Source organism: Boleophthalmus pectinirostris, unplaced genomic scaffold, assembly GCF_026225935.1.
Source record: "Boleophthalmus pectinirostris isolate CB_2022bp ecotype Guang Dong unplaced genomic scaffold, ASM2622593v1 HiC_scaffold_18, whole genome shotgun sequence".
NCBI classification, from domain to species: domain Eukaryota; kingdom Metazoa; phylum Chordata; class Actinopteri; order Gobiiformes; family Gobiidae; genus Boleophthalmus; species Boleophthalmus pectinirostris.
This window is the reverse complement of record NW_026571133.1, coordinates 6,317,365-6,334,304: the sequence shown is the minus strand read 5'-3', so window position 1 is coordinate 6,334,304 and position 16,940 is coordinate 6,317,365. Positions and strand designations below refer to the sequence as shown.

At 39.8% G+C, this 16,940-nt stretch overlaps 1 protein-coding gene across 1 annotated transcript in view; it reads left to right on the top strand.

Moving 5' to 3' along the window:
• Window positions 1–16,656, top strand: part of plxna4 (plexin A4) — a 659,145-nt gene extending 642,489 nt beyond the window's left edge. Inside the window, 3 exon segments of the mRNA XM_055154191.1 lie at window positions 4,104–4,316; window positions 9,795–9,945; window positions 12,138–16,656. Coding sequence (XP_055010166.1) covers window positions 4,104–4,316; window positions 9,795–9,945; window positions 12,138–12,233 — 460 coding nt within the window. The 3' untranslated portion in view covers window positions 12,234–16,656.
• Window positions 16,657–16,940: the final 284 nt, after the last annotated feature.

The window sequence follows — 16,940 nt, the reverse complement described above, 5'->3', positions numbered from 1 at the left end:
TTGCATTTGAAGGATTTATGTCTGAGCAGCAGCAGCGAGTTATACTTCCTGATAGAAAGCTTGACAGCGGCGGACTGATATATGAGAAAATAGTTCCTCAACAATAAATGATTCATACGATGCAAGGTTACTTTTATTTCAAACATTATTCTATCGACACAGACATTTACATCGACAGTTTGGTGTAATAATAGATTTGCTTCGGGTGTTTTGTGGAGTGGGTAAGACTGTTTTTAGTTTCAGGATAACTATGGCCATTGACATGCACTAGTCTAGCACCAGTGACCTCTGCAAATACAAGGACTGGTTGGAATATTTAAAAAAGTGTCTCCATACGTCTCCAACACTCTGGCTCACTAGGAAATGAGGCCCTATGTCCAAAATTCTGGACTGTCCCTTTAAAAAAGATCATAGCCACACAACAAGGAGCCCCTCTAGGCCAAATTAGAGCCAGGTTTGTGGAGATGCAAGCCCGCTCCAAGTAAGAACGTATGTTTTTTTTTTTTTTTTTTTTTTTCAATTAAAAAAAAAACAAAAAAACATTTAATTTAGTCTTTTTTTTTTTTTTTTTTTTTTTTTTACAAAAAAGTTGCATACTGGGGCTTTAACTTAGCACAGACTTTTTTATCTGCATTGACTACAACCTTGAAAGGGAACAAGCATGTAAAACAGATAACATTGTACTGATTATAACAATAAATAAATAATATAAACAAAATCAAAAGACAATCATTGTACCTTGGGCCTATATATTTAAAAGATCCTGATCATGACTCAGGTACATTCACACTTGTTTGGTCCTAAATTGAGTCTGTTTTAGTCGTATGTGTGGATGTAGACTTGGTTTGGTCCTTGTTTGGTCCTTTGGTCTAGTCCTTGTTTAGTCCTGTTCTAGTCTAGCTTTCAGTCCTGGTTTAAAGCCAGTTTTGATGCGGTGACAGGATCATAAAAAAACATGTAACGCATTTGTATTTTAGCTTCTATTAGTAAAAACTGCGAGATAAAGGAAAGTGTTTTTTATATATATGTGTAAGTGCATTGTTATCATCAATATGCCTTGGCTGACGTGTCAGAAACAATCATTTCTCGGTACATTGTGGAGCCCTAATACGTAGTAAGTGCACCCTTGATGTAACAGCTGATCAAAAGCCAAATCCGTGACCAAAAATAACCAGCCGATGTCAGACTCTTATGGATAATTGTGCTTGTTATTCTGCTGCTTTGAACATGGAGTCGTGGGGAGCCGCTCCTTTGTGCTCCCTGCTCCAGTGACACTCCACGCGGGGCAGCTGGGGCAGATCGTCCCCTCCAAACAACACCGCACCAGTGTTAATACGCCTTTGATCCCTGCTCCTAATCGCAGTAGATTATTTTCCAAGATTAATATTTAAATCATAAAGCGGAGTTTTCTTTCTAAATCCTCTTTCCTGTGAGATTGTACATGCGAGTGGCTTTGTGGGTGGTTGTGTTGGGATAACAGCTTAGTGGGATGATATGGGCGGTGTTTAAATAATGTATTTTGTTTTTCTTTTCTCCTTTTCCTGTGATATTGCGAGGCTCCTTGTATGCGGCACAGACTGTAGACTTTTTTCTAGTTTGCGTTACGTCAGCTTTGAAAATTCAAGACCCAATTTTCAAACTGTGAAAGGATTATTGGGTATTTAGGAGGTATATACATATTTAGTAGAATATTTAGTTCAGTATATTGAAGTATGTATTTATATCTATTTAACTTTTATTTCTCTCAAACTCAGTGGCATATCTCTAGTATTCACATGCATGGATTAATTTTTTGTTTGTTTTTTTTGTCCATATCATGATTTTAGAATAACTTTAAAAAACACAAAGTTGAAAAAAGATAAAATGGTAATAATTACCGTATTTTTCAGACTATAAGTTGCACTGGAGTATAAGTCGCACCAGTCAAAAAATGGGTAATGAAGAAGAAAAAAACATATATAAGTTGCACTCTTTGGTGGAAATTGTATTAGGGATGTCAAAAGTAATATAATAATGGTATATAATGGTGATATAAAAGAAAGTACCATATTTTTAGGACTGTAAGTCGCCCCGGAATATAAGTTGCACTTTTTGGGGGAAATGTATTTTATAAAATCAGAGACCAGGAACCGACATTTCATTTTCAAAGGCAAGTTCTAGTAAAAACAATAGAACAGAGAACAACAGACTGTTAACGTCACATATGAACAGTTCTTCAGATAAACTATAACATAAACAACAGAACAGAACAAGTTTAACAAACTCTCCATCTCACTCCAAATCACTAAATCCATTGAATTCTTGAGCAACTCCGTGACCTCCGGAGGTAAACAGAGCGCCGCTTCCTCCTCTGTGTAGCTGTCGTCAGACTCAGCATCAGTTCCAGTTAGAATTATTCCGGCCTTTCTGAATCCCGACAGGATGGTTTCGGTGTCACTGAAGTCCAGGCTTTGTCCATCTATCCTGTGACGTCCAGGAAATTTTCATGGTGCACCCTCCGGTTACCGTGAAACTGTTGTTCTCCATCCCACTTTCCTCCAGTCACTCACAAGTTTCTCGCTCACTCCAAACTTTCTTTCTGCTGCTTGTTTGCCGTTTTCAGCTGCATATTTCACTACTTGCAGCAGGACAGCGGCTCTTTCTGCAGGAGACATGCGCAGTAGAGTGAAGTGACAGTGGTACAGGAGTTACTGACACACAAGCCTAGAGCCTCTCACGGCTGTCAGTGTGAAAATTTTAATACATAAGTCGCACCGGAGTATAAGTCACAGGAAACACCCAAACCATGAAAAAAGTGCAACTTACAGTCCGAAAAAATACGTGAAATCAGACAGTGTGTAGTGGTCTGATTGTATTCATGATGCGAAAAAAATTGGGTATTTCAGCTTTAATACCACCTGGGCCCTTTACAATAGCGAACAGATAAATAAAAAATGCCTTTATTTCAATGTATTTAGACACAAACAAGCAAATACACAAACTTGGGTGTTCGGATTCTCCTCCACAAGCACAAATAAGGCCATATGAATCGTGCCTCTCACTGTAAAGACCCCTGAACACTGATGGAGAAAATTAGAAGCAGCCAGCACCTGGTTTAAGAGATAAAGTCCTTATTGAATTGAACACTCACATTAAATGGAGCATATAAGGAACAGCGGGAGAGGGACACTGGCGCCGCAAAGTGAATGAATCCACCGCCGCTTTTGCAACATAATACAGACATGTCACCACCACCTGGCTGACTGCTGCAAATCTATAAACACTATTCCGGTTTCTGTCATAACAATTCTGATAAAATGTTCTGTAAACCCAACACAACATTTTTGACAATTTGTACTTTAATATTACTGTCTGTAGCTACATTTTCTTGACAATTTTTGGTTATATCATAAAAATAGTAATTGTAACATCTTTGTCAAGCTTATGTTCCACTTTAATTTTATATTTTTTTCCTTCTAAAATTGATTTTTAGATCTCAATGGGTGTTTTTTTGAGTAAATAATGGTTACATAAAATAAAATAAAATCTTAAAAGGTGCGTTTTTTAACTTTTCTGGTCAAGTTTCCATCAATTCATGTCTCCATGTAGATGTTATTGCTTTGTCTGAGATGTTTCACAGTATGGCATTAAACCTTTAACCTTTCTATCTTCATGGAAACCAAACCAGACCAAGTTACAGGTCAGATCTGTGGAGAGGCGACCCCGCTCACAGTCAGAACGCCTGTTTTTCTAAGTATTTTTGAGCCATAAAGCCACTTGTAATTGAATAAATGTAAGGCAGAGCTGTTTAAAGTCATACTGTGGAACATTTCAAGCAGCGCAGTGACATAAAAATGCATAGAAGCAAGCAGGTGATGGACCCCGAACCAAAAAGTTACACAGTGCACCTTTAACACCTTTGTGAATAACCTGAAAGAGAACAAGCGTGTAAAATGTTTGGTTCTATTAACTGAATCATCATCATTTCAACAAGAATTCAGGACAGACGTTGTGTGTTTTTTGTGTTTCTAAACTTTTTCTAAGCTGGATATCTTGACAATAAATCTGTGAAAATATAACTAACGATATGTTTTGTGTGTTTGTCTTTGTTTTTGTGTGTGCAGCCTACCTCTGCGTTTCTGGGTGAATGTGATCAAGAACCCCCAGTTTGTGTTTGACATCCATAAGAGCAGTATCACAGACGCCTGCCTCTCTGTGGTGGCTCAGACCTTCATGGACTCCTGCTCCACCTCAGAACACCGCCTGGGCAAAGACTCGCCCTCCAACAAGCTGCTCTACGCCAAGGACATCCCCAGCTACAAGAGCTGGGTCGAGAGGTCAGTCACAAAAACCCTCTAATATTTATTTATGTACTGTTTATTTTTCCATATGGTTGTGACATGGTGACATTATTTGCTAAATTAAAAGCTTTGAACAATGATAAAAAGACAAAATGTGCATAATCTAGCGAATATATCATAATTTTGTCCATTTCCAAAGCTTATCATTACTATGGACACTTCATTTTTATTATAAGTATAACTGCATTGTATTTTTGAAGACTCTCTGACCCTATTTATTTCTGCTCTTCTCAAACTTTGATTTCATTCTTTGTATATTGAATTTGACAAGGCTTTTTACAGCTGATTTATTACGCATCCAGATTTAATACAATATGTTCAAAATTCCTCAGTGCTTGAAAACTCTGAGTTCAAAATAAATGAAAGGCGTCTATTAAGATATTTCGTTCATTCATATACGTCAGTACTTTTGGCACTTATGTATTCAAATTATTTTACCAAGAAATCTGCATTTCAGTTTTATTACCGTATTTTCCGGGTTATTAGACGCGCTCTTAAGCCTCTAACCGCATCAAAAAATGACTGCACGTCCCATAATCCAGAGCGCCCCATACACGAATCCACTCAGGTGTCCCAGTACGACTTCAGTAAACTAAAAGCCGCACCACCCGCAGCTCACGCAAACACACACGGAGCAGACAGCGACAGCGCAGCGAAAAACACCCACAGACACACTCATCACTCCACGCGGACGAGGAACGGAACGGAGGAACGAACCGAAAAAGCGAGCGCAATGTGCCTTTCTGAGCCACAACTGAACAACTGAGTCACTGCGAACACGCCGACAATCCAGCGGTCCCAGACAGCACCTCCCTACACGCCACAACTGAACAAAGCCCAGAGTCGCCGTGAACGCCACAAACAAACAAAACCACTGACCCATCCAACTGTTGTGTTTCGTTTAAAGTCCGGTTCGGTTTATTTGTGAAAAAAGTTTGAAAATACACCATTGTATGACAGTGCGTTTTATAATCCAGATTATCCAATAGCCCGGAAAATACGGTACTTGCATTTTTTTAATCAACAATCCACATTTTGGTTAAGAGTGCCAGGACGAATAGCTACTGTAGTCCCGTTTCAGCCGAGCATGCACACGCTGTATTCAAAAACTCTATGATCTATTGACCAAGTAACACAATTCATATTACTACACAGTGGGAATGAATGGAAAAGCCCAGGGCTGCAGATCTACAGTGCTGAAATGTGGGTGTGTGGGGAGGATGCAAAAGACTGGAGAGCGGAAGAAATCATGTGGTAGCAGTAGCAGGCAGTAGAGGCCAGTAATTTGTTAAAATGAGAGTTTTATTAAATTTATTTGTCAGCAGACGAGGCAAAGAGTCGTGAATAAAATATGGGCACAATGAAGCGCTTCGGAGTATTTATATGTTGGTTGCTCCATCACGGGGAGAGGGCGTCGGGGGGTGGATATATGGAGGCTGCGTTGCATGGCTGAACCAGAGAGCAGCTCAGGGCTCAGCGGACCATCATTACTCCTCAGTCTGTGGCTGTGAAAGAAATAAGAGAGGAGAGAGTGGGCACCCCTGTCCCGTGGGTGCTGCACACTCACCGCAGGAGAACAGAGCTTATTTTAACATTAATGATATTTGGATCTTTGTTAAACTGAAATATTTTAGAACTTAAATGAATCTTAAATGTTAAAATATATTATGCAAAATGAACTTTTATGAACTTTTAAACAAAAATGGTATTCCCTTATCGTTAGTGTAGTTGTATTTCTATTGATGTATGCATACTTGAGTAATTCTATATGTCAGTTTTCACTTACCCCTTATCTCCGCCCACTTCCCCATCCTAACTTACATTAAAAACAGATGAAGAAAAGAGGTAGAGCGCTTCATTGGCTCATAAAAGAGTTAAAAAAAATAGCAGTACAGGCGATCTACGAGAGTTGAACCAGTAGTCTTAAACAGAAAGTTGCCCTTACTTGAAATTGTAAAAGTGGGCAAGGTACAAACCTGAGACACTCTGACTGAATATATTAAAAGTCATTTATTGCATGAAGGGTTTTCATCAGGGCAAAATGGTAAAACATGACATACAGGTGCCATTAAATACAATTATCAATCACATGACAACATCACATGGCTATTGGAAAATGACCAAGAACAAACTAAAAACAAAAAAGGTTGGTCAACCATGAGGAATATATACGTGATGAGCAGACCCACCGAACAGCAACAAGAATAACAGGACATGTTGGAGATAAGTAGGTGTGTCCATCACATATGCAATAATTATACAATTAAATATCACAGGTCAAAAATATCATTTACATTAAAGAATTGTCAAGAGAGTTAAGTTTCATTACATTATTATCGTTTACATTAAAAACATTTTGTTCACGTTGGTTTCAAATTTATTGTGTAGCCATTTTTCAAAAAAGAAATACACATCAGTTAAAATCAACAGCTTGCTACAGTGCAGTGCCACATTTGTGTATTTTATTTAGTAGGAAGCATAAACTAATGAATCCAGTTATGTTCTGGTCAGACGCTGGTGGACCCTTCCATATATCTGTCTGCAGGGAAAAGCAAAATATCTACTCTGAAACTAACACACCGGCTTGTTTACAGTTTCTTTTAGTTAGTTTGGCCTATTGAAGTAGGGACTGAGTGTGGGATCATATTAGTATAACCATTCAGGGCCATAATGGAGCTTTCATCTCTGGACCTGGCCTGGCTACACCTATTGTTCTCTTGTTTGTTTTGATTTAGGTTTGAGGATGGAGTTGTAAATAGAAGATAGTTGGTGTTTAGTTGGTGTTCATCCTCCGTTTCAATTTAGAGAATGATTCTCTTTCTTCACAAAAATAGCTTCTTTAACTTCAGTCTCAAACTAATTATTTTCTCTGGCTAAGATCTGTACCTCACTGTCCTCAAAAGACTTGTCCGTGGCTTTTATTTGGCGCTGTACAGCAGACTGAGGCCCTGTGTTGCTCTCTCATCTGTGTTGGTACATCCCTGTAAGCAGTTATAAGGAAGTGTTAAGCAGCTTAGATGAGCTACGAAACGTATTCGACCAAATAAACTTTTGTCCAGTTGACAAATTGAATTTCTCCTTTGCCATGGATTCTATCTGGACGACTAAGGGATTTTTCAGACTCATTAATCCAGTTATTATAGTTTACGCCCATCATCAAGATCGTAATACAAGAGTACGGTGGTTCTGTTGCTATAGACCTGCCACTGTGTCCACTGGCAAGACACTTCACCCATCCTGTTTATGTCTAAATGTGTGAGTGATTGTTGGTTGTGTGATGGCTCAGATTAGTCGCTTCCTATTAGTCTACCCGAGGGCAGCTCTGATTTAAGAAGCAATTACTACAATTAATTATAAAGGAAGTCTTGAGTGTCGGGCAAGCGCTGTGTAAGACTAATTCCATTATTACAACCATAATTAGTAAGAGTTCATGTTACAATATTAACAAGAACACTGCACTCGAACAAATTAGTGAAAAACTGTTTGAGGTTGTTGAGTTTGTGCTTAAAATGCCAGAGTACGGTCCAGTAGAACTCCAAACCTTATCTGGGGTTCATTGTGTGTGTGCCCACTGTCATCTCGGCAAGTATCGTGCTGATTGTTGCTGTAATTATTTAGAAAACAGAAAACATAATTGGTAACATCCAATTGTGCATTTCTTTTGCATGAATTTGATGGACCATTTATAAACCATATAGACCTTTTATTGCTTTTACTTCTACAGAAAATCCTTGGTAGTGCTTTGTAATAAGTATTAAAGGTGCGTTGTGTAACTTTTCTGGTGGAGGGTCCGTGTGTCACAGAGGTGGAGACTTGCACGTCATAACTTGGACTTGAGTCACTATTTTTACGACTTGATTCGATAAAATGGACTAAGACTTGGGACTTGACTTGGACTTGAAGCTCAGTGACTTGGGATTTGACTCGGACTTGAGGCCTGTGACTTGAGAAGCACTTTTAAATCTGAATTCTTTCTATTCTGACCGTAATGATTCACACTAAGATCTTGTCAAGACATTTAAAAAGGAAAAAATTACGTTTCTACAACTCTTATACACTCTATAAATACTCATCTATAAATATACTATGAATTTTTAAGTACAATTTAGTTTAAAATTCATATAAATTGCAAAAATCTAAACTATAGTTGGTTCTTTGGTTTAAAGACTTGAAATGACTTGAAGCTCAAAGAAGATGACTTGGACTTGACTTGGACTTACGGGCCAGTGATTCGAGACTCGACTTGGACTTGCCTGTATTTGACTTAGGACTAGACTCGGACTTGAGGTCAAAGACTTGAGACTTACTTGAGACTTGCAAAACAACGACGTGGTCCCACCGCTCATATGTCATTGCTTTGTCTGGAATATTCCACAGTGTGACATTAAACAGCTCAGTAAAACAGTATTGGTAGTTTATAGCTCAAAAATACCTAGGAAAACAGACTGTGAGTTGATCTGACCTGTAACTTGGTCTGGTTTAGTCTCCATGAAGATACTGTGAAACATTCCAGGCGAAGCAATAACTTACCTTCACGACCATTTGTCCATTTTAATTAAATCTTTGTTAAATTCAAGTGTAGTTATTATAAAGCGTTTGAAGTGAACTATCCAGATTTCCAAAATAATTGTAATAAATACGGTGTTCCTTCTTGGCGCGCCTGTCTGGTTTGCCTGTGGTGAATGTAACCGGCCTGTGGCTCTGAACAGGTGTGAAATGAACTCTGTGTTAAGGCCAAAACACCTGCTCTGCTTCACTCTGAACTCATGACTAATATTATTCACATCTCTATTTCTCTTTGCTGAAATTGTTGGCAGCCGAACACGTCTGTAACTGTTCTGGGTTCTGCAGATTTCCAACACAAATACTCCGAGCAGCATCCAAACTATCACTTCACCTTGAATTATCCATACATAAACATCACTTTATCGTTGAAAATGGGTAATGTATTGATACTTCGAAGTAATATCACATTGGGGGGATTCACTGCATGTATGTCTAATCTATGGTGGAACGTTCAGCAGTTACCATGGTGACACAGCCTGATTTTAGATTTTTTAGATTGTCTGAAAACTCAAGAAAAACTAAAACAAAACAAAATGGATTTAAACAACGATTTTCCTGGAGCCCGTGATCAATACAAGCGTTCGTGTTTCTGTTTTTAGGGGTTTATTGTGGAAAAACTGTTGGCTCGTAAATAAATACTTGTTTAAAAGCACATCTAAGTCAGCTCTTTCTGGTCGGATTGTGTTAAAATAAAGCTCAAATTAAACTCTTAACCTTAGTAACGAAGCGTCGGACAGAGCAGTCAAAAGCGTCAAGTGGAAAAGCGTCAATATTTTTACTGTTGCCTCCATTTTTGAGCATTTTGATGACGTAGAATTTTGAAGAGTCAATAGAAACCCGTTTAAAATACACTGATGACTGACCATTTGTTGTACGTTTGTGTTTCAGGTACTACTCGGACATCAGTAAAATGCCTGCGATCAGTGACCAGGACATGAACGCTTACCTGGCCGAACAATCACGGATGCACATGAGCGAGTTCAACAGCATGAGCTCCCTCAGTGAGATCTACTCCTACGTGGGCAAATACACAGAGGAGGTGAGGACAGTCAGGACACGAGGTTATATAAAACACCCTTGACATAAAATGGTCATGTTCATTTCATTTCACCTAATGTTTTCTCATCAAAAGTGCACCAAGAGTTTGCTTTCATTTGCACCAAAAAAGAAACCAATTTGGACTATTTAAATATATCATGATCAATTTAAAGATACAGTATGTAGCTTTATAGCAGAAGCGTGTTCATAGTCGTCATCATTTTGGTTGTTTTTGTAATACACTGAAAAACATGCATCGTCATTGTGACCGGGCTTGCATCTCCGCAAACCTGACTCAAACCTGGCCAAGGAGGAGGGCCTCTTCCAGCTTGTTTCTGTGGAAATGTTGTTCCTTTGGCCATAATCTTCAAGCCAGACCGGCACCACCTAGTGTCTCCACTCAATTTCATTTCTCTCCAGTCAAACTCAGGCCCAGGGGTCAAATTTGGCCCACGATAGAATTAAATGTGGCCCTCGAGATCATATAAAATATGTATTAGAGCTGGCCGGCCGATTACAGATAGACTAAAGAGATGTTATTCATTTAAAATGTTGTTATTATTTTATATTTTGCTTGTTCTGGATTCAGTGTTTAAAGGTTGTATAGAAGATTTTCCAAGAAAAGAGAAATGCAGCGACTGTTTGTCCTTTTTCAAATGTTGTGCTTTGCTGCTTTTCCCCTTTTCCTCTTGTTTCCGCGACGTCAAAAACGGACTTTCATTCGCGATGAACTGGTCGTGAATTCTTGTCCGCCGTTACAACAAACTTTGTGCAAACTGAGAGGAAGCTACACTTCGAAAAAGACCCCAAGAACCGCTGTATTGGTCGAGTAAATGTCATCAGTGCGTGAGAGGCGAACGTAAACCTCTTAATCCCAGCGCGCCGGCGAGTCAGTGACGCTAGAAACGTAGGGAGTTTGATTAACAACCTAACAGCCAATAGAAAATGAGGTAGCCTTGTTTTCTAGTGGCTGATGTTTATCTGGCCTCAACACGTCCACAGTTGATGGATTTTCATTCTTTTTTTTTTGGTCATCATAATTACAAGGCTGCTGCATCGCTCTAATGGTATTTTAAACTTTCACTGACAATTTGAAACAAATAAAAAAAATCCTCCATACAACCTTTAAGCAAAACTATTATTAAACTTTTATTTCAATAAGAAAAGGTTTAACATGACATATCTCGAAAGAAGAGAAAACATGCAGATAAAAATATTTAGTTTGGCCCAGTTTTTTAATTTTGGCCCTCTGTGAATTTGAGTTTGACACCCCTGACGGTTTGCAAAGAACCCCGGAAGTTGCAGATCAAGCACCGGCCAATCAGCAAAGAGCTGAACCAACCTGAGTTGCGATATCAGACTGCATAAAATATCCCCCTTTGAACTTCCTTTGTCAAATACAAACTTCGCATTTTTTATTTCACCTTTAATTAACTTTAATTCATCTCACAGAAACAACAGTGCGCGTTGACAGACATGTTCACTCTCTGCTTTGTTTACTGTTGTGCCGGAAATTACTTGGACACCACTGAACGTTCCGGCGCATTACAAACGTCACAACCAAATAGCAGTGATTGGTTAAATAAAAAAAGTACCCGCCTACCGTTGAGCGAATGAATCCTAATGCTGTGAGGTCAGACAGTTTCCACAAATTGAAAACAGTGAAGTAAAACATTTCTAGCTCCATTGATTTTGTTCCAAAATATGGTTTCAGGCTTCTATTTCCACAGAATCATGCAGGTGATGGGCCTCTTCCAAAAAAAACAACAAATTTATTTATTTTCTTAAAGGTGCACTATGTAACTTTTTGGTTCAGGGTCCATCTTTATTTGTTTTTATGGACGTCATTGGTCTGCCTGGAATGTTCCACAGTGTGACATAAACATCTCCACCTTACATTTATTCAATTACAGGTGGTTTTATAGCTCAAAAATACTTGGAAAAACAGGTATTCTGACTGAGTGGAGTCGCCTCTCCATAGATCTGACCTGTAACTCGGTGTGGTTTGATCGCCATTAAAATAGAAAGGTTTAATGTTGTATTGTGAAAAATTCCAGACAAAGCGACAACATCTCCATGGAGAAAAGCATTTGACAGACCCTCCACCGCCAATTATGTCACCAAAACAATTTAAAAAGTTAAATTCTGATCATCTCATACACATATTTAAACATTTCCCTGTCTCGTTTGCAGATCGTGTGCGCGCTGGAGCAGGACGACGCGGCCCGGAAACAGCGGCTGGCCTTCAAACTGGAGCAGGTGGTGGCCTTCATGAGCCTGGAGAGCTGAGGACCGCATTTCCCAGGGTGCACTGGGAACGACCCCTCCCTCCGCCCCGCCCCCCAAGCCCCGCCCACAAACCGAGCCGTGCCTGAGCGAAAAGAACCCGTCCCGACCCCCTCCACCGCCGCGCCACCTTTCTCATCACATGACTTCTTCCTCGACGCCTTTTTTGAATTTTTGCTTCCTCCTCTTGATATAAAAAAAACTGTTCCTCATCCACTGCTGCATAGACTAGTTAACCTGAAGATGTGATGGTCCGGAGCTGGCGGGAAAGCCTCTCTCGCGTTGCATTGTGGGAGATTACCTCAGCTTCACCACAGAGAGAGCCTCAATGGGGGGGGGGCGACTGCTCCAAAAGCCAGCCATATTGGTGCGCTGCGGTCCTCCCCCCTGCTGGAAAGAAGTGGAAAAACCTTTTATGTTGCCTTCAAGAATTTACAATAGGTAATTCTTTACAAACCACTATGTTGGCTGTAAGTTTTGTTGAGAACTTTTTAGGAAATAGTGATAACGAAACATCTTTAGAGTCCTGTTTATTGTAGTTCTATATCGATATAAGAGGAAACAAAAACGATGACTGCAAGCCAAATGAACACCTCTAAAAAATGAATGCAACTCTGGTTTGCCAAGTTTACACTGTACCTATAAAAGCGAATTATACATATCTGCAGATTCTGGGGCGACTTCGGGAGGCAAATCTTTGAATGTTCTTATTTCTTTAATGTAGCTGGAGAATTTTAAGACTGAAACTGATGGGGTAGGGGTAACGGAATAGTGCATCTCTACTGAAATGACTGACGAAACCAGAGTACACCCAACCTCTTTCGCCCCCCTTCGAAAAATTCGCACAACGACGTACCCACAACTTGTACATTGGAAATATCCAGTTTACTGCTTCCCTTTTTGCGCAAAGAAGTGGCTCATCGCAAAAACTTACAAAGATCTTACAAGAAAATCAACCGCCGGAGGTTTTTTAACACAAGTTGGGACCTCTGAGATAAAGCACACAATCAACTTTTGGACAGTTTCGGCTGCTAATTTCTGACAACTTGAGCAGTGTAATCTTCGGGCTCTTACAACTTCCAATCAAAGCACACACGACGACGCACAGCAGCTACCCAGAGGTCTACCACGAGCTTAAGGGATGAGCTAAATGGAAAATACTGGGTAAAAACCACTTCGAAAAAGGAAAAAAAAAAAAAAAACGAACGATTATTAACAGAAACACGCTGACTGCTACCAAAACGGGGCTTGATTGTACACGAGTAGCACTTGTTTTCTTGGTACGTTCTGTTGCAAAGACTTGAACTTTGAAGTCAGTCAGCCAAAAACCAAAGGAGCTTCAATTTTTTCGGTCTAAAATCTTTGTGAAGTGCCACTAAAGGAACTAACGACGACAAAGTGGACGACGTAGAAGCGGCCGCTCGTGAAATGGAAAAACGGGAAACGAGTGGAATTTTAGCGATCTTTTTCCTGACCTCAACGTGCCGGAAAGCTTCGGCGCGCCCTCCTCCCCTCCCCATGTCCAGCTCTTGACTCTAAAAACCCGTATTTTTTTTTTTTTTTGGTTTCTGTTTTGCACAAGCGTTGGAGATGGTAGCTAGTTTTGCATACAACAAAAAGCCCAACCTTTTTGAGTGTGTCCCGCAGAGGGCGCTCTTGTATGTATTAGTGTAGTTGTCTTCAGTGGCGGTAGGGGCGGGCTTCTCCAAACACGGTAAAACAAAACGGGAAAATGGAACGTTTTTTTTTTGACGACGCGACGGGATAGCAACACGATCCTAGATGTTTGCCGGCGAGCGCGGACCACGCTGGCCCACGACTAAAGCCCCCCTCCGTACCTTTTGACCTCTGCTCTTTCTTTTGCCTTGACAACGTGCCCCATGTGGTGATGTGAATGTGTGAAGACCGCCCTAGGTCCACCGTTGGGTCCTTTTATTGGCTTTTTAAGCGCATGTAAAATGTAAACAATTTAAGAAACTTATTAAAAAAGTTGAAAAATAAGAAAATTTAAGCCTTGCAATGATGATGTGGATGTGTTCTTTTCTCTTTGTTTTGCTTGGACGATGATTTGAGTCGAAGGGAAAAAGTGGGTAGTTCATGTAAAGACAAAAATATATCTTTCGTTTCGAGGTGGAATCTTTACGCGAAACCAACCGATGCGCGGACCTTCCCCGTTCTTCATGACTTTTGTGACGTGTTAGCGCCGATACCGATACCGATACCGTACCCTTTGCATGTGAACCTACTTGGATGGAAATGGAAAAATGCCTTGCTTAGAAATATTTAAAGTTTTATTATTCCTACTACTGAAGTCTTTCCGCCATTTTAACGCTGTAGTCGTGTCCGAATGTCACTCAAAGTCCATTGTCTATATCCCATCGTTCGAACTGTGATTTGCTGTAAATTTCGTTCGTTGGACAGGTCCCGTTTTGGGCTGTCTGTGCTGCTACTACATCCTGTGTTGTTGTAAGTTGTTAGAACGCATTAAAGGGGCAGTTTGGAATTTTGGACATAGGGCCTCATTTCCTAGTGAACCAGAGTGTTGGAGACGTGTAGAGACACTTTTTTTTTTTTTAAATAGTCCATCCAGTCCTTGTATGTGCAGAGGTCGCAGAGGTCTTACCTACTCCACAAAACACCCGAAGCAAAACGATTATTACACCAGACTGTCTTGATAGAATCATTTTAGAAGTAGGTCTGTAACGATAACAGATTTTGCTGGACGATTAATTGACCAAGAATTTATTACGATAATAACGATAATATTGACATTTTGAGACCAGTTTCAACTAATATAAAATGACCATGGAGTAAAAATGCAAATACACCCTTTCAAAGATCAATAAACTTTACTTTCTAAAGAACATTTAACACAGGAACTGCAAGACGACCAAAAACAACAGGCCTAAATAAAACAGAATTGTTAACATAGGACAAGCCTAATGTGTCTGGCTCACGGCGAGGACTTGTTCACAAAAATGCACTTGAATAAACCACTTTTGAACCAAACACAACCAAAGCATTAAATAAAATGGATTATTAAGTCTCTGTAACAAAATTGTCCTTAAAAGTGATTTTAGTCGTTGACTTACATTGGAATATAGTGACCACTCTCTCTGTGGCTGCTGCTGTGAGACTCAGCATTTTGGTTATTTAAATGTTCGTATTAACCCGCGACACAGGATTTTATTTCGCTATGAGGGAGCCACTGTCCTGTCTGATGTCATGTCGGTGTCTTGCGGAATCTGAGTGGACTTCGGGCTCTCCCGGGGGCTAGTTCTGTCGCTCAGGTTTGGGTTTATCGGCTGTAGGGGTTTGAGACATTTCTTCTCGTCGTTTGCGCGTTCGCTGAATTTGACGCACGTGGCTGTTGAGACGTGTATTTGGCATCGTGACGTTGTTTTGGCACTCAGCGATGAACTATTTCGTCACTCTGACATCGGCGCTTGTGTTGCGGCTTCATGTTCGCCACACAGACGGCGGCGCTTTCTGCACTCAGGCTGCGCGAACATCCTCTGTGCTGAGAAACAGAGCACACGTTCGTACAAGTGTCATTACGCTTGTTAAACGGGAGGAGTCAGAGAGCGATAGAAGCCTTCTAATATTCACCCTCTTTGAGATCGAGAGAGAGCGAGGAAAACAAGAAATTATCGCAGCCTGAAAAGATATCGAGCTCGTTAAAGGTTATCGTACGATTAATTGATTTATTGATTATCGTTCCAGGCCTATTTAGAAGTAAAACCAACCTTGTATTTGAAGGATTTATGTCTGAGCAGCAGCAGCAGTGGGTTGTACTTCCTGATAGAAAGCTCGGCAGCGGCGGACTGATTTCACCCAGCACCTGTAATAGTTTGTTTACCTGCAGCAACACGTAGAGCTCATGAAGAAGCCAGTTCCAGTTATGACCACGTTTATATCATCACAACCAACTAGAGCAGAGTAAAATTCCGCTGCTGCTGAGAAAATAGTCCCTCAACATGCGACGATTCATGCGATACAAGCTTAGTTTTACTTCTAAAATTATTCTATCAACACAGACATTCACATGGACAGTCTGGTGTAATAATAGATTTGTTTTGAGTGTTTTGTGGAGTGGGTAAGACTGTTTTTAGTGGCAGGATAACTATGACCATTGACATGCACTAGTCTAGCACCAGCGACCTCTGCAAATACAAGGACTGGATGGAATATTTCAAAAATTGTCTCCAACGGTCTGGCTCTATGGAAATGAGGTCCTATGTCCAAAATTCCGAACTGTCCCTTTAACACTCAAGAAGTACTCCCATGTTTTTACACTGTTCGGCAAGTCTTTATTCGGCCTTGCTTCTAATTCATCTCGTATTTGTTAGTGAAAGCAGCTTTATATGTTTTTCACAATGGGGTGAATCCACAAGGCATAAAATGGGACGTGGTAACTTAATTGAAAGTAATATAATGAAGAATTTGAAATTATTGGGTTTTAAGTTGCACTAAATCGCACTTACACTGTAAAACCAAACTGTTAAACTTTTTTTTTTTGCACTTTATTTTAATTAGTTGGGTTTACTCATTCTTATAAAGTTATATCAACTCAAAAAGATGTAGTAATGCAAAGTAAATTACCCAAAAATGATGATGATTTTTTTTTTTAGATATTAGTTTAAACTTTAATGCAAATATTTCAAGATTTTCTTTTTTAAATTTTATTCTGACTTACCAAATCAACAAGTA